The sequence below is a fragment of the Natator depressus genome, chromosome 14, assembly GCF_965152275.1.
Source record: "Natator depressus isolate rNatDep1 chromosome 14, rNatDep2.hap1, whole genome shotgun sequence".
NCBI classification, from domain to species: domain Eukaryota; kingdom Metazoa; phylum Chordata; order Testudines; family Cheloniidae; genus Natator; species Natator depressus.
Window position 1 is genome coordinate 2427522 of NC_134247.1, and position 24585 is coordinate 2452106.

Here is a 24585-nt window from a genome sequence, read left to right on the forward strand (position 1 = left end):
GAAAGCATTTTCAAGCATCTATGTGACCCATTTTCAACTTGCTGCAGAGTGAAAGCCTCTTTTACATGTCTGCTGCTCCTCCACTTGTGTCCCACTGCAGAGTCAAGCCCTTTTCCATTCTACCGCTGTTCTTGATGCTGAAGGGACTATAACTGGCAAGTTAGCAAAGACACTTAGCATTGTTAACCTAGTGAATCTCCCCCCCAATACCCTGCTATGGGCTCTTGAATTCCTTGGCATCATATAGGGTTGTTTTTGTTGGATTTGCTCCATTTGCTCACCAGCAAAGGCTGATGGGTATCAGTACTGTGACTCGTCCCCCTACTCACTTTGCTATCCCATTGTGTGCAAGCAGCAAAATGAAGCCGATTAAATCTCTGAAGTGCTGCCTGTAGAAACTGACATTTTCATACCGTAGGTTAGATTTTTGTTTTCTGAAGAAACTCCACTAATGCCACTCATTAGTGGATTGTGGGGAGGGGGATACTTTCGCAGGAGTACTCCCAGTCTAGCTGGCCAGGACAGGGAAGACTAGGATTCAAAACTGGGCTCTTGGGCTGCAGTGCCCAGCACTAACCAATAGGCAGTGTTTTAAAAACAGATCCTTTTTAAAAAGGAGGGGGAGATGGAAGGGGGGGGGAGAGAAGCAGATTGGATTGGTGAGATAGTCCCACTGGTATTTGAGGGGCAGAGGGAGAAATCTAGGAAATAACTGGTGAAAACCATTTGACAGATTCACTTGCCATGGTCCTGGGCATTACCAGTACAACAGTATTGATTGCCTTGCTTCAATTTAGGGCAACAGTTTTGGCACAAAACTTATAGGAGAGGAAATGGATAGTGGTGGTTAATCTCTCTTAAAAGATTGGTGAATAGTTTGTGGGGAACTGCAGTGCAGGCTGCCAGCCTGTAGGACCCAGCTGCAGTGAGTTTTTTCAGATGTACAATCACAAATGTCAGTTGTTGGAGCTGCACCTTGTACAGTCAGCAATGCAGCAAAAAAAGAACAAGTGGGTTTTTTTAAAGAAAAAGCTAGCTCCACAAGGCCAGCCCCTTTTTTACATTGGGGTTTTAAACTGAAAAGCTACGAGGCTCCTGTAAAACACATTCCCTGCTCTGGATTGTGAAAAAACTGAAGACAACAAATTTAAAACATCCAAAATAACACTCACGTTGCACCAAACTGCTCCCAGTGCCAGCAAACTTCTCTGTAATTGGTTCAGCTCTTGAAAAAAATTTTTTTCTTCCATTTAAGAATGTAAACACAGAGCCAGATAATCTCCTGCTTTCTTTCAAATTACAAGAAATTGCCTTCTCTCTTACAAACCCTTCAACTTGTATGAACAAAGAGAGATTCCTTACATATGGAAGGAGGAAAGAAAAAGGAGTGTTTACGTCAGAGGGCCTTTGAAAGTTTCATGAGGTTTATAAATTGGCTCTTAAAGCAGTGACTTTGTACAAGAACATGGATGTTCCCCTTACTAAATTGGGAAAGGCGGATTTTCAAAGACAGATCTTATTGTAACCAGTTATGTTGAAAAGAACTGGTTTGCATCTTAATTATAATCGCAGCTGTAGCACTGCCTAGAGTAAACTGCCTAACACTTCCCAATATAAGACCCAGTCTTCAGTTGCATATAACTGTGCCAAACTTAACCATTTGAGCTGAAATACCCATTTTGGGTGTCTGCCTCAGGATGAATTTTGTTGGAAAGTTTCAGCAAAATGTGTTAGCTGTTTATGAGAACAAGATTAGGGGAAAGTACATTGTTTTGCCTGTGTTAAAAAAAATTCTTACAGCACTTTTATTGAGATGTTCTAGTGCATCTGAGCTGTAGAGCAAGGCCTTGCACTGTGACAGGGGTACTCCCCAGTGTCAGGGATGTACCTTTTGCTGTTCCTGTGAAAATTTGCTCAAATTTGGACAAGTTATAAACATTTGAAAAATCTTTGTTTGCACATGCTCAGTAGAGACTTGTTAGTTTGGCAGCTAAACACTCTGAAGATTCTCTGTGCACTTAAGCATGTTCTAGCACAGGGATGCAGGGGCTGAGCAGGAATTTTCCTGCAATTGCTGCTCCTGGTACTGGGCACAGTCACTGGGAGCCAGGAGATTGTCTCCTCTGTACTGTTCCACCTGCTGATATCCAGGCAGTGAGGAAGAGAAAGCAACCTGACTTGAATGCAGAGGGACAGTAGTCAGAGTTGGGGATGGGGAGGTTGGCATGTGCCTTGGTGGAGGGAGTAGAGCTGGGGTGAAGAGTCTGGGACTGGGATTTGGGCAGAAGACTTGGATTGGATTAAGCTCCTGGAGGCGGTGTGTGTGTGTGTGTGGAAATCCTGACAGACTGGGATAATGAGGAGGAACTGGAAAAGGAGACTTGAAGGAGGAGCTGGGGCGGAGAGACAGGACTGGGAAGTGCAGGCTGGCGGGGATGGTGTAGAAGAGGTCAAGGAGGGAAATGAGTGCAGAAGGATCTAGGATCACTAGCACACATCTCCTCTAGAATCTGGAATAGAACCCAAGATTTGAGTCCCAGCATCCCTTGCTGTCACAAAATATCTGTGAAACCCACTGGCAAAGTCTCTCTCTCATCCCCCTCTAGTGGCCAGTCCACATAGAGACTGATAACCTATTACAGCCATTGGTACTAGCCCAAGTGGCAAAAGTCTGTTCTGTGGATCTAACGGTTCCAACGTTGCTGATGACCCCTGTTAATGTCAAAATGGTTCTATATGGTGGAGTTTGTTTTTTTCAGTGTGGCTTTTTAAGGATGCTTGTGCATGTGGGACTTCCTGAGGGTTACAGAGTGACTTCCCAGCTGTGGCTCTGCAGTAGTGACCACAGAGAAAAAGAGAGAGAGAGTGATTCTGACATTGCACCTTAAATAATACACCTTAAACAATACACCTTAAATCACCTTGGAAACAGAGGCTAGTGCAGAATGCAGCTGCCTTTTTGTTTAAATGGGGTATCTTGCCATAAACCTGAGACTGCGCGTTCCAGGGTCTTTACTGGCTGCCTCTTGGTCCTGACCTTCTGAAGTCCTTAATGTCTAGGGATCTGCCTGCTTGAGAGCTGCTTTTCTCCTTATGCAGTGCTAGCACAGCTGAGTTCAGTGGAGGCTCTCAGGCTGCAGTTCCTTTGGTATGAGAGAATGGCTGGCATGGGGCTGTCCATAGAATCATAGAATATCAGGGTTGGAAGGGACCTCAGGAGGTCATCTAGTCCAACCTCCTGCTCAAAGCAGGACCAATCCCCAACTAAATCATCCCAGCCAGGGCTTTGTCAAGCCTGACCTTAAAAATGTCTAAGGAAGGAGATTCCACCACCTCCATAGGTAACACATTCCAGTGCTTCGCCACCCTCCTAGTGAAAAAGTTTTTCCTAATATCCAACCTAAACCTCCCCCACTGCAACTTGAGACCATTACTCCTTGTTCTGTCATCAGCTACCACTGAGAACAGTCTAGATCTATCCTCTTTGGAACCCCCTTTCAGGTAGTTGAAAGCAGCTATCAAATCCCCACTCATTCTTCTCTTCCGCAGATTAAACAATCCCAGTTCCCGCAGCCTCTCCTCATAAGTCATGTGTTCCAGTCCCCTAATCATTTTTATTGCCCTCCGCTGGACTCTTTCCAATTTTTCCACATCCTTCTTGTAGTGTTGGGCCCAAAACTGGACCCAGTACTCCAGATGAGGCCTCACCAATGCCGAATAGAGGGGAATGATCACGTCCCTCGGTCTGCTGGCAGTGCCCCTACTTATACAACCGAAAATGCCATTAGCCTTCTTGGCAACAAGGGCACACTGTTGACTCATATCCAGCTTCTCGTCCACTGTAACCCCTAGGTCCTTTTCTGCAGAACTACTGCCGAGCCATTTGGTCCCTAGTCTGTAGCGGTGCATGGGGTTCTTCCGTCCTAAGTGCAGGACTCTGCACTTGTCCTTGTTGAACCTCATCAGATTTCTTTTGGCCCAATCCTCCAATTTGTCTAGGTCCCTCTGTATCCCTCTGACCATGATGGTTCCTTCTCCCACTTCCACAATAGCCCAAATCTGTAGACCTTTAGGAGGCATCACAAACCCTATCTATTGAAGGAGAGTTGAGGTTTAGATGGAGTGTGGATTTTTATTTAGTGGGCATTAGGGTTTTACAAGATCTTAGGATATGTGATCTTCTATAGACTGAAATAGAAATGACTAAGACTAAAGAAGACCACTTGGTATATAGCACCTAGACAGTAGAGCTCTCTGAATAGTTGGGTTGGAACAACCCAGAATTGTTTCTAAACGTATTTGGCCATGGGAAAGGAGAGCCTGGCACTTGGAAGAACAGATCTTTGTCAGGAAAGGATGTTTTTTAGATAACTTGAACATGGGCTGGGTTAGACGGAATTAGTTCTATTGTTAAGACAATGGCTTAAAACTCTGAAGATCGGGACTTGGACTTCATTTGTGACCTTGTCCTCAAGGTCACTTAATTTCCGCTCCTCAGTTCCCCATCTGTAAGAAGTGGATAATTAATACTTCCCTACCTTGCAGGGGTGTTGAGGACAAATCCATAAATGCTTGGGAGGAGCTAAGATAGTAAGGAAAATGGATGGATATAGATCAATTAATCTTTGGTAAGAAATAATGTGATAACTACAGAGTGCCCAGCTCTGAGTGGCATTTTGTTATAGGGAAAAATCCGGTGGGATCTAAAGGGAAAGATAAATGAATGTCTACATTGTTCAAATAAAATCTGTGAAATGCACTGGAGGGTTTTTTGTTTGTGCCTTTTGATTACAAAAGGCACTCTGGTTCTTTTGGGCATATCTTACTTTCTCCAATCCTGCTTAAAATTCTTTTCACCTCTGCAAGAACCAGGATGAGCTGATTTCTTCTTTTACTAGCATTATGGAAGGAGAGTCAGGACTTGGCATCATGCCACCAGGGAATGAGAAATTCAGAGGTCTGCAATAACATCCGTTTCAGATCTCTCTAATATGGGCAGAATGATTTTGGAAATGATACATGTGAGGACACTTTGCATGGTTTAGCAGTATAAAACGCACTTGAGCAAACTGTTGAACTCCTAAGTGATCCTGCTCTCATCATGATTGCATAATCTTGTATTTTTAAAGAGGGTTGACTGCTAAAGTTGTCACTTCTGATAAAAAGCGCTAGGTACTTTGTGCTGCTCTAACGTTATTTTGCGTTTCCCCTACATTCAGTAGTGCAGTAGAAATTGGTGGGCTGTTCTTCCCTTCCATGAATGTATAGTACGAGGGATTTTTATAACTTCAGAATGCAGAAGATGTGTGTTTCTGACCTTCCAGGAGAAATTGCTGGGAGTGATCCAGAAAACTTGCATATGTCTTAAACAGGAAAACTGGCCCTTTCAGATCCTGAGAGAGGTTACCTACTTAAGAGAAGTCCACAACAAAAATGAAAGCATCAGGAGACTGCAAATGAAGCCAAAGGTTTCATTTAAATGTACGTTAAAAGTTAAACAAAACTTACAAAATAGTGTACATTACCCAGGGTTTGGTTCCATTTTTGGGAACTGTACTGGGTAGCAGAAGAAGAAAGACAAGTGCATGCCTTGGGTTTAGCTATTGTAGGACTGGTGTTAAATAAGATAAATCTGTTCTAATTCCAAATCTTCAGACTTTTACAATTAGCCTATATTTATCTGTAGCATCTTCCATCTGAAAGGATCTCAAACTCTGAACCTAAACACAGTGATCTCTTTACTTACCACTAAAATGCAGCTAGCTCTGAGGTGAAGTGTTCCAGCTGCATATCTCACAGCAACATTACTGAAGAGTTTTATGCAGGACAGAAAGACAACATTGTATCCATTTGGAGTGGTAGGAGGAATTTAGGGAAGCCAAATTTAATTGTCTACTTGAAAAGAAGACAGGACATCCAGAAGAACACCACCCCTTCTCTTTCAAGTAGCACCAGAAGATCTTTCATGATGGTATGTGGTCAGAACTTTGATTTTGACTTTCTTATCTAAAAGATGTGAACTCCTGTTGTGCCCCCTAACACCATATGGGGGTATTAGATCAGTACTGAATCAGAAAGAAAAGTACTATCACTTCCTCCACCACCTTTCTTTCTGGTTTTCCTTGATGTTTCCCAGCCGAACGCTAAGCAAGTCAGACCCTGTTTGTCAGGAGAGATCTCTTGCAATTACTGCACTAAGTGGTAGTGCTTTGATGAATTAAAACATGCATACAGAGTGTAATTTTTGCTAAGGGTGCTTTTGGTTTTTTCAAACATTCTGGATAAGAGTAAACCTTTAGAACTCCCATCACTCTTGAGCAAACTTACAGGATAGTGTTTTGCTAAAAGTCCATTTGACCATTGTGTGCACCTGTCATAAATATAAAGGGAAGGGTAACCACCTTTCTGTATACAGTGCTATAAAATCCCTCCTGGCCGGAGGCAAAACCCTTTCACCTGTAAAGGGTTAAGAAGCTAAGGTAACCTCGCTGGCACCTGACCCAAAATGACCAATGAGGGGACAAGATACTTTCAAATCTGGAGGGGGGGGGGGGGGACAAAGGGTTTTCTGTCTGTCTGTGTGATACCCTTTGCTGGGAACAGGTCAAGGATGCAAGTTCTCCAACTCCTGTAAAGTTAGTAAGTAATCTAGCTAGAAAATGCGTTAGGTTTTCTTTGTTAAATGGCTTGTAAAATTCGCTGTGCTGGAGGGAATGAATATTCCTGTTTTTGTGTCTTTTTGTAACTTAAGATTTTGCCTAGAGGGATTCTCTATGTTTTGAATCTGATTACCCTGTAAAATATTTACCATCCTGATTTTACACAGGTGATTCTTTTAGCTTTTCTTTAAATAAAATTCTTCTTTTAAGAACCTGATTGATTTTTCATTGTTCTTAAGATCCAAGGGTTTGGGTCTGTGTTCACCTGTATCAATTGGTGAGGATATTATCATCAAGCCTTCCCCAGGAAAGGGGGTGTAGGGCTTGGGGGAATATTTTGGGGGAATAGGACTCCAATTGGTCCTTTCCCTGTTCTTTGTCTTGGTGGTGGCAGCATTTTACCTAATCCAAGGGCAAAGACTTTGTGCCTTGGGGAATTTTTAACCTAAGCTGGTAGAAATAAGCTTAGGGGGTCTTTCATGCGGGTCCCCACATCTGTACCCTAGAGTTCAGAGTGGGGAAGGAACCTTGACAGCACCTTTCTGCCTTTTTCTTTCTAATCACCGGTGGTTACTAAAAGATTTCTATGTAATGGCTTTCCCCTCTAGCCCATCCTCATGGATTCCTGCAGTGATGTCACAGCTGCTTGTTTGAGACATCATGTTTCTGTGCAATGGAAGTGATTGTTAGATTGGTATTGCAGATAGAAACAGAATGTTCCTTACCCTCTACACATATTTTCTGGGCAATCACTACTTTTGAGTGAGGAAATAGAGAGGGACCATTACTAGTTTAAATGGGGGTTTGCTGAACTAGACTGCCTATTTCAGAGTTTGCAGGGAAATGGTGGGGCCTCATTAAAAGAGGGCTCAGAGCATTCCCTGCATTAATCTCCTCTGAAGTACAGTGGCAGTGCTGTAGCAGTCCCCGCTCTGTGTACATGAAAGCCGCAAGCGCTTGCTGTGCTACTTCCCTTATGCTGAATACCAAACAGATCCGTGCTGCGGGGGTGTGTTGGAGAAAGGGAGTTTCCCTTACTAATCAAACGCAATCTGCTTTTATTCATTATTCAGTTGCCTTTGAGAAGCCGAAGGCACCATTGAAATACCTGAAATCTGAAGCTTATTTATGTCTTGCCCATAGTTCATTGCCAAAAGCTCCCAAAGGAAGTGCTTAGTGACAGCTTCGTAATGTATATTATTTGGGGAAATGCCTTTTTACAGCTGACCCTCAAAGGTGCGCTTTATTTTCCTATTTTAGAAATAGAAGGAAACGCTTGACACAGTGATAATTTTCCCAACTCCACTATCCTGAATGCTTGGGGGTGTGTGGGAGCCATCTGCCAGAATTCCTTGCTAAAGGATCCATTTGCCTTGTGGCAAGTGATCTGTGCTGCTAGACAAGAGACTACGGTTCAATTCTTGGTCTCCTATAGTGTGTACTGTAAGGGACTGGGGGTGCTGAGCACTCATACTCATCTCTCAATGGCCTGCAGCTAGACTGCCTTATTCTGTGATCCTATTAGATTTCACTAACTAAGCAGGGTTAGTTCAGGTCAGTGTTTGGATGGGAGACCTCCAAAGAAAATACCTGATGTGGCATAAATTGGTGGTGGTGAGTCAAAAGGTGGCATTCTTCTTTCTGAGGAAGTAGTGAATGAATGCACAATGGCTGCAGCATGTCTTTAGGGAATGATGTGATCATCTTTTGGATGAGACATAAATCGGAGGCCTTGGCCAATGTAGTTATAAAATCCCATGGCACTCTTTATATGAATGGGGGCATTAAACCAGGTGTCTCAGTCAAATTCCAGCTCTGGCTACATTCTGCCTCCTTAAATTCCCCCTGCATTTTGGAGATGGTGGTTTTCTTCACTGTTGGGCAGTATTGCCATGCAATTTCACCCTATAGGGATTAATGTTTCAGCAATGGTTGTAGGGGGTCCCCATGTAGAAATTCTTTCAATTTAAGGTCCTTTAGGATGGAAGGCACAGAATATCAGAAAGAACCACTAGCTGACTGTGACACCATTGAGCTTTTCTGAGCCTTGCCCTATGATTGGCTAGAAAGAGGGTGGCTTGCAATGCATATTCTGGAAAATAGGGTGTAAAACAGGGAAAGCTGGAGGGTCCTCAGAACTCCACCAGGTAGATGTGTACTCCCTGTGCATCAAGGAGCACAGATGTCTGGGGTTCTTGCTCACTGCTGTACCATGGGGAATTGGGCAGATACTTCCCCCACTTATTGGGGATGGAAGTGGCACAGCCATGGATTGGCTTGGAAACGGAGGTGGAGGATTCTCTTCCCTGGCCCCAAAGGAATCTCCCAGCACACAGCCCTGCTGCTTAGACAGTTGCTGGAACGAGGATCTAAGCCTTAGGCAGTTGATCCCCTCTGGTTTCAGCCTGTCTTCAGATTCAAGGTCCCATTCAATAGATTCTCTCCAATCACAAAGGCTAGAAACTTTTTTTTAAAATCTGAACATGTCTCTGCTGGAAATGGTTTGTGACACTCTGCACGAGAGGCCTGGGGATGTAGTGGAGTCAGTGGAGCAACTCCCCCAAGAAGTCTGGAGAGAGGGAGCTGGTGCATGAGAATTGGGCATGTATCTTCTTTTCCACTTCAGATTAGCTAGTCTGGGAGTCTCTAGATACGGCAAACCACAGAGTTAACTGGACTCTGTATTTTTCAGTGTGGGCAGTTCTGAAATTGTGGTGCCTTTAATTGCTGGAGAAATGGAATCAATGTTTTATATTTTAAAATTATATAACGCAGGTGTGTGTTCTTGACACGTTGCTGTCGTGCTCTGTCTTCCCTCCCCACTGCAGTGCCAGGTCTCTTCAAGGAAACCCAGCCAATGCAGATCATTATTTCACTACCGTACATGAGCTCTGCTTTATTTCATGTCTTGCTCCCCCTCTCAAGGGACTCCGCTGGATGACTGTGTGCCTTTTTTTTTCTCTCCGTGTGTTGGGAAACTTGTCACTGTGGCAGTTGCAATACCACAAGCTTGTCACCGTGACGATGGAAATCACTGCACGACCATGAGGGCGACAAATGTTGAGAGCCTTGTTTGATTCTCATTATGCCGCCGCAAAGTTTTCCAAACCGAATTATATTTTAAAAGCAAAAACACTGTAATAACCGTCTTTCTCATTCTTTCCACAGAACTTCCAAGCGTCCTGTCATTAAATATTTAATTAGTGTGAATTATTGTTCTTCTGTTCTCCACAGGTTTTGCATGCAGAAGAGTGTCAGATTGGTGCCAGGAGTCACGCTGGATTTAATAGAGAAGTAAGCAAGATTTTATGACATTAAAACTACTGCTTTCCTGGCTTCCATTATTATAGTTGGTTTGATGGAGAGGGGAAATTGCTTTTTAGTCACGTTGTCCTCAAGATCTTTTCATTCTGCTTGTGGGCATGCACCTCTTTGGGGTGCTTCTGTTGCCCAAGATTCACTTGGGGGTGCCAAGTTTCCCTCTGCTCATTTTTCTTTGACTATCTTACCCGTTAGTCCTTTGTTTTGCAATCGTTCTCATGTCTATGGTGTGTCTCATTATATTGTCTTACCACAGGCTAGCAGAACAAGCAGTGACTATGGAAGCAAGAAATCATGCAGGGAACACTGTTTAGATGGAGTCTTACGCTTGCCCTAGAGCTGTGCTCGGACCTTTTAACTTACAGGTCACCGAGGTCTCATTCCTGATATGTTGAACATACACTTGCCTGACAACTGTCAGCCCAGAATCCAAACTTCGGTCACCTTTTTGGCAGTCAATATTGTCAAGCCACCTAGCTAGTTGTTTTGGGCACACGTTGAGAGAGTTTGTCAACGGGGGTCAATGGAGATGTTAGATAATGCTCATAGCCTTAAATTTTTGGAGTTACAACTTTGCACGCGTTAAGGTCACATGTGAAATTAGTTTAATAGTCTCAGCCTATACCCTAGCTAACGGAAAACCATGTGGCAAAAGACTCTGCTTAAGGCAGGCAAAGGCTGCTGTAGTAGAGAATGTCTAAATTCAGGCAATGAGGTACATTGGTAGAGCTATATGGGAGCATACAACTGAAATGGCTCCTGCAGGTCTGGCGTTTAGATGCATTGGCAGAGCTATGTCCAGGGGAGACTGGCACTGGAATAGCATGGAGTACTGCAGGCCAGGATTGGGATGCACTGGCAGAGCTGTTTTGGGTGCATAGTGCTGGAACTCTGCAGGGGAAGCTTTCACAATACTTGTCTGAGGTATGAATGTCTCTCGACATAGCTATCGTTTTCTCTTTTATGACCCATAAAATCCTTTCAATACCCTGAGCCTATGTATGTGTGTGTGTAAAATCAGAAAAAAAAGACGTGTTTTGTCACTTCCTCAGCACGCTCTAGTGTTCTTTCTGCCTAATAATGGTATTATATTTCGATCCTTAATGTCATGGATACCCATAATAATCCTTTCATCCAAGCAATACTTGACCAGACTACTGGCTAATGGACAGCCCAGGGCAAAATGATGGACTGAGTAAACTCTTCTCTAAAGCATAGTCCAGGTTATGCAAGCCACCCAAGCTATTGAAAAACTAAATCATAATTCATCTACTACATTCTTTGTTTTCAAAGAGTTTTTATAGGAAGGTATTTTTTGCCATCAGGTGAGGTAGTACATATTTGTGTGGATGGTCTCTGAGATCTGTGCCACATGGTTCGTATTTTCAAGCTTCCTATTCTTAGAACATTGTTGTGTACCCAAGTTAAATTAGCTTGGAACAATTAAAATAAAAGAGAATTCAATTTCTGAGATGTTTGCCTTGAGAAACGCTCATTGTCAAGATTAATTAGAATAGGCCATGGGCTCGGACTTCTGACACGTGAATGTTTAAAGCCAGTTATCCTCTTTCAGTTCTTCAGGATTTGAGTCATTCATTCATTCAGGTGAAAGGCATTCTCTGTGGTGTTTGGAGGGGTTGGGTTGGGGTATTTAATCGGTGGGTAGCTAGTAGTAGTGTTTTAATGTATTATTTCTTGCTTTTTTAAATAGGTTTCTGTAGAGTACAGTGATTTGCAACTATCATTCATTGGTCCCAGACTGCCAGTAGGAAATGATATTTTGCAACAATGGTGATGAGTGTAGGATTCCATCAGCTAAAATTCCCAGTTCAAAGCGCTCTGTCTTCTCTTTTGGCTTATTGCATTGGTAAAGTAGATCCATGTTGAATAACCTGCACATTTTAACCCCGAATAAATTTCAAAGTGTAGTTGAATGCCAGAAAACCTTCCGTGTCATATACTTTAGGAGATAGGTCTATATCAGGCTCTTGAGCAGCTTTTAAGTGTTTAACCATTATGGAAGCCATGCTGACATCAAAAATTTGATCTATGTGAAAATGGGTCCAGCATCTACAAGCCAAATTATGATTCTGTTAACCTTAACTTCAAAGGCAGTAATGCATAAATGGGTTCAGACCATGTTCAAGAGATCCAGTAGACAAAGAACAGGCTTGTGGTATAAAGGAGGAGGCTGAAATCACTGAGGGTCCCTCATGTGATCCTCAACTGACATGAAACTGTAACTAGGCAAAGCCCTGCTGGAAGGGTTTGAAGGATTGGAACCCACCAGGGTCTCCATGTGGAAGATGGGTGACGCCTGGTAAGCTTGGCATGCCTGTAGATTGTTTGTTGTTTTATTATATGCTTTCTCGGTAATGTTTTTTGTCCTAAATAAATGTGAAGGCTGGCTGGTCACTGGTAAACACATTCAGACCCTAGAAGAAAGCAGAATGGCAGGGGCTGGACAAACGTCAGAGCTGCTGGGATAAGCACAGTGAATTGCCAAGGACCTGCAACCTTAAATTTCTTGTTAAGGAGAGTGATGCAGGTCGCCACCCATAGAGAGGTGATGGTTGGAGACCGGAAACCTAATGGGGGTCCATGAGCAGATGACGGAGGGGGCAGAGTGCATTTAACCCCAGAACTGTGACAGCACTTATCCGCTTGTTTCTGAGTGAGGATCCAGCCCAAACCATTGACTAAAACTGGCAGAGCAAGGCCCTTGGGTAGTGACAGATTATGTAGGAAAACAAAGAGAAATCTCTTCAGCTCATTGTCTGTGAAAAAGAAGCCGATGTAAAACGGGGTCAGAAATCTGTTTGCTAAAGTAAATAAAAGAACTAGGAGAATTAATTCAGCTTTCATCCATCTCCAAAACTATATTACATTTTCCCTCCCATAACTCATGAGCCATGTTGAGCTTTTAGGTTTTGTTTTCATTACACCAGCAGTGAACACATTTGATTTTTCTTTTTCCTGTTTGCAATATGCTTTGTGGATTTTTAACTGAGGTTTTCTAAGTCACACACTGCACATGGCAGCAATGTTTATGCTGATTCATCCCATCAATTGCTATAAAATCTTCATGTCAACTTATAGTATTTTTGAATAGTACGGGTTTTTAACTAATGCACTGTGCAAGGTGCAGGGAAGATGGACCAGCGTTCCTTGTAATCTGTGAGTAATCGGAAGCGACTCATTCATTTCTGTTTCTTATTCTATCTTGCTTTCTGATTATTGAAGGGAAAATGAAACCTCCCCAGCCCAACTCAGCAAAGCTACCAAAAGAAGCTCTTAAAATTGTTTTCAGTAATGTGTCAGCGAAGCAACAGCTGCACTTCTCCATTGGATACTGTGCCCTATGGCAGTGCATGCCACTTGTCCTTGGGCAAGAGTGTTTGCAAGGAGGTGAGGAGCAGAAAAGAAACCTGCACAGGATTTGTTCTGTCTGTCTCATCTCAACGCGCACCGTGCCCGCTAATGCTCTTTCAGAAGCTGAGGGTGATCATCTGGTGGCCTGAGGGTTCCTCTGTTTACTCTTAGGCTTGGCGGGGTTCGATTTTTATCAGTAACTGTTGGTAAACGTCAATTTCAGCTGGCACAATGCAGTTGATGAAAAATTATATCAACCAGTAGTAGTGGGTGTGCCTGCAGGGTTCGGCGGCCACCAGCCCTGCAGCCGTGCAGGGAACCCTCGGCAGCCCTGCTGTCGTGGGAGTGAGTGAGTACGTCTGTGACTGCAGAGCTGCAGGGGGCTCCCTGCGCTGCCTCAGGGTTGGTGACACCTGATCGCTGCAATACAAGGTGTGGGAGGAGGCCGTGTTTCTGGTGGAGCAATCTTAAAAATAAGGATTGATAAAAATCATCAAAATTGGGGGGGAAAAAAAAATGCTGCCAAGCCTACTTACCCTTGTGCGGACAGAGGGATGTTGTCCTGAACAGTTCTGATTTTGAGCTGTCTGGAAAGCAAAACTAAGAGGTTCTGTCTTTAAACCCTGAAGGAATCGTCAATACAAGTGGAGATCTCCTGGAGGTACCACATAAATGTATTATTAAGCATTGACATATGAAATAACAATTAAGTTAATTATCATTAAGAATATTCTGTGTGGAAGGATATCTGTCTTTCTAACTGGCTTAAGAAGTTAGACTAGGGAAATAAGCTCTCAAGGCCTGTGTGTGCCAGGAGACCAACCTGCTTCCCTTACTATGGGGATGGGGTTCCAAAGAGGATGGTTCTAGACTATTCTCAGTGGTAGAAGATGACAGGACAAGGAGTAATGGTCTCAAGTTGCAGTGGGGGAGGTTTAGGTTGGATATTAGGAAAAACTTTTTCACTAGGAGGGTGGTGAAACACTGGAATGCGTTACCTAGGGAGGTGGTAGAATCTCCTTCCTTAGAAGTTTTTAAGGTCAGGCTTGACAAAGCCCTGGCTGGGATGATTTAATTGGGGATTGGTCCTGCTTTGAGCAGGGGGTTGGACTAGATGACCTCCTGAGGTCCCTTCCAACCCTGATATTCTATGATTCTATGAGAATACTACTGGGAGGGGCATACAGTTTCAGGGGCACTGTGAAGGGAAGAGCCTAAAGAGGACAGAGTTGAAGCTCTCCTTTTCCTAGCCCCAAAGGATTAGACATGCTCACAGGGGAAGAAGTGGCATTTCTTCTTATGGTGAGAGAGACTCTGTCCTCCCCTTCCAGGAGTAGGCACAGAAGACTAATCACTGCCCCCCTAGGTTTCTGCCTCCCGAGAGGTTACTAAAATGAGTTGAACACCAGTGTCCTCATCTGTTTTCCTCTTCTAATGTTTTGCCTTTAGAACAAGGGGTATCCATGTCAGACATGGCTGGTCCCCTTTAACTGAGTCACCTGAACCTGCAGCTGGAGTACAAGGTACTTGAGATTGGCTTGTAATATCGCTAGAAATTCTAGCACCAAACATGGTAGTCAGTAATAGCTAGGTGTTTTGCCTTTGGAGCTGTGCACTTCCTTTAAACCCAGATTATTGGTACAAGATGCTCCCAGCCTTGCAGTGGTATTTTCAAAAGAACTTGAATTCAAGTGGAACAGTTTTAGTTCCATCACAGGAGGCTTCCACAATATCCAGCATTAATGAGCTAAGAATGGTCAGGCACTCTCATCACCTGACTGGCAGGTGTAACTAGCGTTCCTTCACAGGTCATTAATGATAATCCACTGCAAATATGTGAGTACCTCAAGGTGAAATGGAGGAGAAAACGTCGTCTCCTTTGAAAATCCATTCTGTTTCACTGCTAGGTGGGAATACAATGTGCGAAGGCACTAGCTGAACTTGAAAATGCAGGAAATCTATGCTGTGTAACTGGGCAGCTATGTGTTATACTGCTTATAAATAGCCAGTTGCAGAAGGGTTCAGCATAGTCTCAAAGATGTAAAATCATAAATTAAGGGGCAGGGGAAAGGGATTAATCATTAAACTGCTAAGTATCGACAAAGCTGTTGAGCTGGCTGCCAAGTTGGGTTTTTGGATTTATTGTGTAATGTGGCTGGGTGACATACACATGTCCCTATTGCGGTCATCTTTTTGTGTTTTCAAGGCAAATGGGGCTAAGAGTCCTTGTATAACTCCAAATTGAAAATGACAAAACTGAGATTTCTACCAGTGGGTGAGGTAATATCTTTTATTGGACCAACTTCTGTTGGTGAGAGAGTCGAGCTTACGCAGAGCTCTTCTTTGGGTCTGGGAAACATGACTACATCAATGCTGTATTCTCTACCAGTGTCATTTTAAACCCACCTGAGCCACTAGTATCTTCTACTTCTCCCCCTGAATCTGTTCCATGGATTTGCAAGAGCAGCATTTTAAGCAATGAAATAAGAAAAGTCAGAGTATGTTAAAACAGGCAGATGTTGTGGGAACGGGGGGAGCGGTTTATTTTGTTGGCTTTGTTCTTTAGTCTGAACAAAATCCTAAGCACTGTAAATTGGTGACATAATCAGTTACTAAAATCTTTCTGTATTATCTAGAGCAACGTTATATAAAAATTGTTGCCAAACAGATGTTATGAATCCACATGTTATAAAAGCATAACATTAGGAGAGAGTTAACATACGTTACTGATTTTACTAGATTTGTAATAATTCTAAAACCTAAATACTTAAAGCTAGAATAATTCATTTGTTTCAGCAAGCTTGGGCTCCCACCCCCCAACCCCCACCCGCGCATTGGGACAGCAAGGCTTGGGCAGGCTCAAGCTTCAGTCCTCCTTCCTGGGGTCGTGTAATAATTTTTTTTGTCAGAAGGGGGTCACAGTGCAATGAAGTTTGAGAACCCCTGATCTAGAAGAAAGAACACAATGGTAGAACCTAGAGGAGCAAGCTAAGGGATTTTCCATTTCTAATTTATTACTGGATTTATTAATTCCTTCTGGGTGTCATTAATGTACTTTTTAGGAGGGCTCTGAATGAGGTGAGGATAGTTGTTTGGTGAACTGTGATTGGGAAGACATTGCATGTATAAAGGTTGCTGTTGAAAAAAGCTCAGAGATGGGAGAGGGAAATTAATGGGAAATCAAGCAGAGCAGGTATGCAAAAGATCTGAGATGTGTACAGAGGTAGAATCCTCCAGAGTCCTGGAGGTGAGGATGAGAAGTTATAACTCAATACTACTGACTAGTGGGAACAAGTGGAGGGAGGTTCATGGTTCGGTCGAATGAGAAAAATAATGACTGCACCAGCAATTCTGCATGTACTAGAGAGGAGCCATATTGGTTTCAGGGAGGTCAGAGACAGAGGAGGTTGTTGCAGAGGTTAAGGCAGGAGGTGACGCGGGTATGGACAAGTGTTTTGGGGATAAGTAGGGGAAAGGGTCAGATTTGTGAGATATTGTGGAAGGAAAAAATAGGGCCGAGGGGGGGGCGGGTGGGAATCAGAACTCCACTCTGTAAAGTTGGTTGTCCTTCCTAAGGCTTTTTGGTTTTGCTCTTAGACCTCTTAGCCAATTTGGATTTTATGTAGCCGTTGGCAACTATGGCTCAGTGCAGGTGAACCTCTGCTTTCCAGTGAGCTAGCTTGCTATTTTTACCCAGGTGTAGGAATCAGTTTGCCTGAAACAGATGACCGATGACTCCCCTAGGTCAAAAAGCAAAACAGTTGCTTGGCCTTTTAGTCCTTTGCTTTGGCCACCACATCCTGCGTAGTATATTTCCTTTGCTGTTGCTGAGACCAGAAATCAAGCATTTCTCAGTGTTGCACTCAAATTCCTCACAGTGCTTTAGGGGGCACTTGTTACAAGAGTTTTTTCTGAGTTCTTGCTCCTTCTTGATATCTCCGTAACATGTTTTTTAGAAGAGCTGCCTTCCTGAAAAATGTTCTGATTGAAGGTTCCTGAGGATAGCAAACATTAAAACCTTTTCATCATAATCTGATAAAGATATCAATTATAGAGAACACATGTTTTTATTATAGTCCCAAGACAAGTCTAGCTAGACAGTAGTGTATAATGTAATTTATAATTTATCTGTCTTTAAACCTGGGAAAGGAGTTTATTTCTAATTAAGATGACGAGTTTGGGAGTAAATTACTCTGCACCTTCTTTGAAGAGCCCAGATTTCTAATTATCTAGACTAACCCAGCAGCCCGATGAATAAGCATGTTGCTGCCTCTACCGTGCATTTATATTACCAATCCTTTGAGAGGGAGCCAAAATAATCCATATTTTGGAACTAATGCTGGAGCTCAATAATACAGTTTTTAAAAGAAACATAGAGAATGTGAGGAAACCTGGGAAGCTCAGGGGACTGAGAATGACGTAGAGTGCTTTTTTCCAGCGGGGCCATTTGTTAGTGTCTGGTACAGATAATTAGTGAGCAGAAGTCCCTCTCATCTGATCACTGTTGAGTATTTTTGTCTGAAATGAGTTAATGGTTACAATAATTTGTAATGACCAAATATCCATGGTAAAAGAAACCCACCACAATTGACATGAATCATATTCCCTTGCCCCCAGTGTTTTGTTACACATCTTAGCAAACATACCATGTTCTCTGTGGGGCATGGACAGTCTTCTAAACCCTCAATGTAGTCCCTGCAGATCAGGGTTGAGTCACGTAGGCGGGAGCAGGATAGCTTGCCTTGCAACTGTCTGTTCTGTAGCTGTTTGAGAACACAGATCTCAAGTCTCCAGGTCTGTCAATCAAGCACCTTTCAGCAGCACAAAATTCACTTTACAAAAATTACTAGAAATAACAAGTTTGGTACTAAAATTACCTTTTGTTTCCATTACAACTATTATGGGGTGTCACAGGCTGGAAATCAGTAATTCATTAGTGTCTGTCAGTCACTGATAAGATGAGTAATGATTCACAAGGAACTAATTTAGAGATGAAGTGGGAAAAACAAAACCCCAAGAGACTGCACAGCAGAAAGAATGTGAGTAATTGGGGAAAATGTGGAAATCAGGCTGTAAAGTAACAAAATAACAAATGCCCAGAGAATCTTAATTAGTCCGAGTTGCCTTTAGAACAGTAGATCGGAACGGTGGCAAAGTAGTAGGATTAGTTAGTTAACAGTAGTTTAGTTTTTCATCTCTGGAGATACCAGTTCAAATTATGAGTAGGTCTGGGACACTTAGTAATTTTTAGACATCCCAAACCAACACGCCATTTGTTGCAGATTAGCAGTGTCTACTCAAGAGAGACCCAGGACTGGACTGAGATGACAGTGGCCAGGTCACATGATGTGCACCCATTGGCAGATGTGTGAGGGGAAAATCTACACAAAGGGAGGTGTAGTGCAGGAAGTCAATCAGCATGAGATTCACACACTCAACATAAGACAAAACCCAACACATTCAAAATAGCCTCTCATCCCTTCCCCTCTCTTTCTTTCTCTTCCCTCCCCCCCCATTAGGGAAAATTCAACAGAAGCAGAACACCAAGAAACCTGGTAGGAGAAGGGAATGAAGACACCTTTTCTGCATGGCATTTTGATAGCAAAGTCCTGGAACTGTAACAAGCTCAGTTTCAAACATTTGGAGCACTAATTTCCTCTTATCGTATGCTCAGCTGATCATGTACTTTGGCATTCAGAATGTGATCATCCTTCCCTTTAACAGCCTTTGGTTTTGTATAAATTCATTTCCCCTGGTGCTGGCTGTGTGCTTCCTTGGATACCAGTATGTATTAGCCACATGTCAGTAAGGGAGAACGAGGCTTTATGTGACTCGCACTTTTCCCCTTAGAATTCCATGAAGGGCCTTTTACAGTTGTCAGAATCAAACTGTTGTTCTCACTATACAAAGCTCTGTTCTCAGCTCCCTTCCATTGCTTTTGAAGTCAAAGATAATTGCTTTTATCACTTTTCTTTCCTGAGGGTTGGCATGTCCAGCAAGTTCTTGCTCATCTATTTAAAGCAAACTCCATCCAGCAGTTGCCACCTTTTCCCAGTAGCCATTAGCAATGACATTCTTTCATTCCATCTGAAAGCGTCAGGAGGATCAGACCTGTTCATGTTTTGATAAGAATGGCACTGGCTTCATCCATTTTTAAATAAACAAAATTGTTGCTTACACTAAACATAATTCTTTTAAATAGTATGCACAGCATGCCTTTGTAATCTGTTCTAAAATTTTCTGTCAAAGAAACAGTGCTAGAATTGGTTTTGGGTTGTTTTGTTTTATTTTGCAGCATGGGAATAGCCAGCAAAGTGCATATCTCAGTGTGTGGGAAAGAAATATTATTGATGGCACCAGTAGTGTGGCCCGGTCTATAAGGTAATGAGGTCCTTTACCCAAAGACCTTGCAATCTAAAATAGTCATGAACACACTGAATAAAAACAGTCCAAGGTGTGTGGGAAAAGGAGAGAGAGCAACAGTGGGGAAAGTAATTATTGACCTAGGAGGAAATATAATTCTTATATTTCACCTTCATAGTTCACCTTTGAAGACTACAAACTTTGGACCAAAGCTGGGCAGTTCACAGTCCCAGAGTTCCTTCTAGTCAGTGTAATGGAAGACCCCAAAATTTGGCTTTAAATATATTAGATTTAAACATGTCGGCAACCAAAGGACAGTAGTGACAATTTGTCATCATACTTAGCTGACAAACGTGGCTCATTAGTACTTGAGTTGAGGGGTGGGAAAGACTTTTAGATTGTCTTTAAGAATGATGATCCAGAAGGTTTTTTCTTTGGCAATGAATCATTTCTTATTGAAATGGAGCACTTCGTTTTATCACCATTGTTAGATAAAGAGCCAGGCGCTGGTATACTGCAAAAGCTTATTGTGTATGCAAAGTAAAGATCATACTCAACAAGATGGTTTTCATGGCAACAGTGTTCCATTGCTTAATAAAGATAGATGACAGGACTGAAAACAAAGAGACAAAGTTTTAGAACGTTCCAGGATAAATGCTGTCAGAACTTTAACTCTTTTGTTGATTGTCTCAAGGAGGTGAGTGAGGTTTCAGGAGTTAGCCTTATCCGTTAGAATTGTGTCCTTTCTGTATCAGCTGCATGATTGTATGATAATGAGAGAGATGCTCCCTTTGATTGAACTAACCATTGAATTACTGATGTATCTTTCTAGCTGAATGATTTACACTGCAAGATTCTGGCACTTGTGTACCCTTTGGGCTTCCCGTCACATATGCTCTTTGAGACACAAGTAACAAGGAAGCCCCGGAGAGCTAGTAAATAGGATTGGTGATCGGAGCCCAGTGGAGAGAGCTACCATACCTGCTGCCTCACCACATTCCCCAGATCTTAAAAGACAGGCAGGAGAGGGCTCAGTGGTTATACTAGTGGCAGGAGAAAATGGTAAGAATTGGACTGAGGACCTAGCGGGAGCAAGTTCATAGGTTTGGATAACCGTCCCAGCTTCGAACTTTCCCTTTCACTGTTTTTGAACACATCAGAGAATATTAACTATAACATCTTGTTCTAACATGTAAGCCGTACATTTTAATGTGCATCACAATTTTATACACATTAGATGTCCAATAGTAAAGTTAATGCAGTGAAGCTTTTACCAACTGAGGGGGGAACCTGGCTTCCTTTGAAGTAAATGTTTCCATTGTAATTAAAGTGATTCACAGGATTTTGCTAAATTTTCTGAGGACATTGACAGTGGCATCTGGCACAAGTTCAGTGACCTTGACATTTCGTAGTCTGCACTTTTCACAATATACTGCACTGATTTAGTGCTTTGTAAAGGTGGCTGTTAGGAATAGTTGATGGAAGAACTAATGGATACTGTATTTTTTTATTTTTGGCCTAGATTTAGAAATGACATCTGTTTGGTCCTTGATGTCAAGGGCTCTCCAGTGATTGTCAAAACATAATATGAAAGACATCAGGAGAAGTGAAACCAGGAAGGCAGCAAAATCCCACACAGGACAAACTTTGTGGAGCTCTGCTGTCTTTTTATAAAAAGATCTTCTACACTTTCCACAGTATGCATCCGATGATGAAGTGAGCTGTAGCTCACGCAAGCTTATGCTCAAATAAATTGGTTTAGTCTCTAAGGTGCCACAAGTACTCCTTTTCTTTTTGTGAATACAGACTAACACGGCTGCTACTCTGAAACCTGCCCATTCCATGTTTGTTTCTTTTAGTATCCACATACCCAAAAAGATAAAAAGCATTTATAATATTATGGTCAGAGGACTGCCTTGAAAGACCTTGTCCTGCAGTGTGCAAGCAAATAGACTGAGAATCTCTGCAAATTGTGTTATCTGAAAACAATTAAAATACTCAAGTCTAAAGAAAATCTGCATATTCAGTGGAACTCTGCAAAAATAAACAAAACGAAAGCCGACTCTAATTTCTGAAGGGGGATGGAAATGAGGCTATTTAATGTAAGCAATCAGTTTTTTATTTTATCGTAAGATTGTGAGAAAGGAAATAAGAATCATAGAATCATAGAATATCAGGGTTGGAAGGGACCCCAGAAGGTCATCTAGTCCAACCCCCTGCTCGAAGCAGGACCAATTCCCAGTTAAATCATCCCAGCCAGGGCTTTGTCAAGCCTGACCTTAAAAACCTCTAAGGAAGGAGATTCTACCACCTCCCTAGGTAACGCATTCCAGTGTTTCACCACCCTCTTAGTGAAAAAGTTTTTCCTAATATCCAATCTAAACCTCCCCCATTGCAACTTGAGACCATTACTCCTCGTTCTGTCATCTGCTACCATTGAGAACAGTCTAGAGCCATCCTCTTTGGAACCCCCTTTCAGGTAGTTGAAAGCAGCTATCAAATCCCCCCTCATTCTTCTCTTCTGCAGACTAAACAATCCCAGCTCCCTCAGCCTCTCCTCATAAGTCATGTGCTCTAGACCCCTAATCATTTTTGTTGCCCTTCGCTGGACTCTCTCCAATTTATCCACATCCTTCTTGTAGTGTGGGGCCCAAAACTGGACACAGTACTCCAGATGAGGCCTCACCAGTGTCGAATAGAGGGGAACGATCACGTCCCTCGATCTGCTCGCTATGCCCCTACTTATACATCCCAAAATGCCATTGGCCTTCTTGGCAACAAGGGCACACTGTTGACTCATATCCAGCTTCTCGTCCACTGTCACCCCTAGGTCCTTTTCTGCAGAACTGCTGCCTAGCCATTCGGTCCCTAGTCTGTAGCGGTGCATTGGATTCTTCCATCCTAAGTGCAGGACCCTGCACTTATCCTTATTGAACCTCATCAGATTTCTTTTGGCCCAATCCTCCAATTTGTCTAGGTCCTTCTGTATCCTATCCCTCCCCTCCAGCGTATCTACCACTCCTCCCAGTTTAGTATCATCCGCAAATTTGCTGAGAGTGCAATCCACACCATCCTCCAGATCATTTATGAAGATATTGAACAAAACCGGCCCCAGGACCGACCCCTGGGGCACACCACTTGACACCGCCTGCCAACTAGACATGGAGCCTTTGATCACTACCCGTTGAGCCCGACAATCTAGCCAGCTTTCTACCCACCTTATAGTGCATTCATCTAGCCCATACTTCCTTAACTTGCTGACAAGAATACTGTGGGAGACCGTGTCAAAAGCTTTGCTAAAGTCAAGAAACAATACATCCACTGCTTTCCCTTCATCCACAGAACCAGTAATCTCATCATAAAAGGCGATTCGATTAGTCAGGCATGACCTTCCCTTGGTGAACCCATGCTGACTGTTCCTGATCACTTTCCTCTCATGTAAGTGCTTCAGGATTGATTCTTTGAGGACCTGCTCCATGATTTTTCCAGGGACTGAGGTGAGGCTGACTGGCCTGTAGTTCCCAGGATCCTCCTTCTTCCCTTTTTTAAAGATTGGCACTACATTAGCCTTTTTCCAGTCATCCGGGACTTCCCCCATTCGCCACGAGTTTTCAAAGATAGTGGCCAAGGGCTCTGCAATCACAGCCGCCAATTCCTTCAGCACTCTCGGATGCAACTCGTCCGGCCCCATGGACTTGTGCACGTCCAGCTTTTCTAAATAGTCCCTAACCACCTCTATCTCCACAGAGGGCTGGCCATCTCTTCCCCATTCTGTGATGCCCAGCGCAGCAGTCTGGGAGCTGACCTTGTTAGTGAAAACAGAGGCAAAAAAAGCATTGAGTACATTAGCTTTTTCCACATCCTCTGTCACTAGGTTGCCTCCCTCATTCAGTAAGGAGCCCACACTTTCCTTGGCTTTCTTCTTGTTGCCAACATACCTGAAGAAACCCTTCTTGTTACTCTTGACATCTCTTGCTAGCTGCAGCTCCAGGTGCGATTTGGCCCTCCTGATATCTTTCCTACATGCCCGAGCAATATTTTTATACTCTTCCCTGGTCATATGTCCAACCTTCCACTTCTTGTAAGCTTCTTACAAGAAGTGCTTTACTTTTCCTCCAACCTTTTATTCCATATTTTTTTCTGTAGCATTAGGCATCAGCTCCCATAAGTAATGGGTACAGGCTGGTGCTGCTGAATTTCACTGTAGGTTGATTGAGTTTCTAAGGTTGGTTGGTGATGGACTTATTCAATTTTTGGCTGATTAATTATCCCTATTATCAAATTGATCTTTGTTTACCATCTGAGAGTTGAGAATTGCTCCTCCAGTCCCCCTCTGAAGTTAAAATTTGATTCCCAAGCAAAGATGAGATTGACTGTTATCAGATCGTATTCAAATAAAAGCCCTTTCCCCAGATCATTCAGCCTGTCATCCAGGCAACACAAGCAGTTTAATCTTTATTGCTGTCACAGGACAGGAGATCAGGACGTCTCATCTAGGAATAGAAGGATTGCTGATTTTTCTAATGCAAAGATTTATCCTGTTAATTTTTCCAAATTTAATTGAGTCTCTGTGTAACATGCAGAATAACAGTGCAGTCAAATACCTTCTAATGTATGCTTGATAGCTGCAATTTAAAATCTATAGGCCCTGGTATGTGTGCAGGTAGACATTATTCAGAATACTGCCTAAGCACTTATATACCTGCCTTCCTCCTGTTCACCTTCTCACCCAATAATAATACATAAACATTTATATAGCATGTGCATCTTCAAAGCACTGGCAGACCTTAATGAATTTTCACACTGGGAGAGGGTAGGCAAAAGTTTTATCCCCATTTTATGCATGGGGAAGCTGAGGCACATGGAGAGA

General features: G+C 42.8%; 1 protein-coding gene across 5 annotated transcripts in view; it reads left to right on the forward strand.

The window, feature by feature from the left end:
* The window catches only part of RPTOR (regulatory associated protein of MTOR complex 1), a 306196-nt gene that overhangs the window by 149543 nt on the left and 132068 nt on the right, over nucleotides 1-24585 (forward strand). For all 5 annotated transcript variants that reach the window (XM_074970551.1, XM_074970550.1, XM_074970552.1 and 2 more), the window contains one exon: nucleotides 9894-9953. In XM_074970551.1, coding sequence (XP_074826652.1) covers nucleotides 9894-9953 — 60 coding nt within the window. The remainder of the gene's footprint in view (nucleotides 1-9893; nucleotides 9954-24585) is intronic.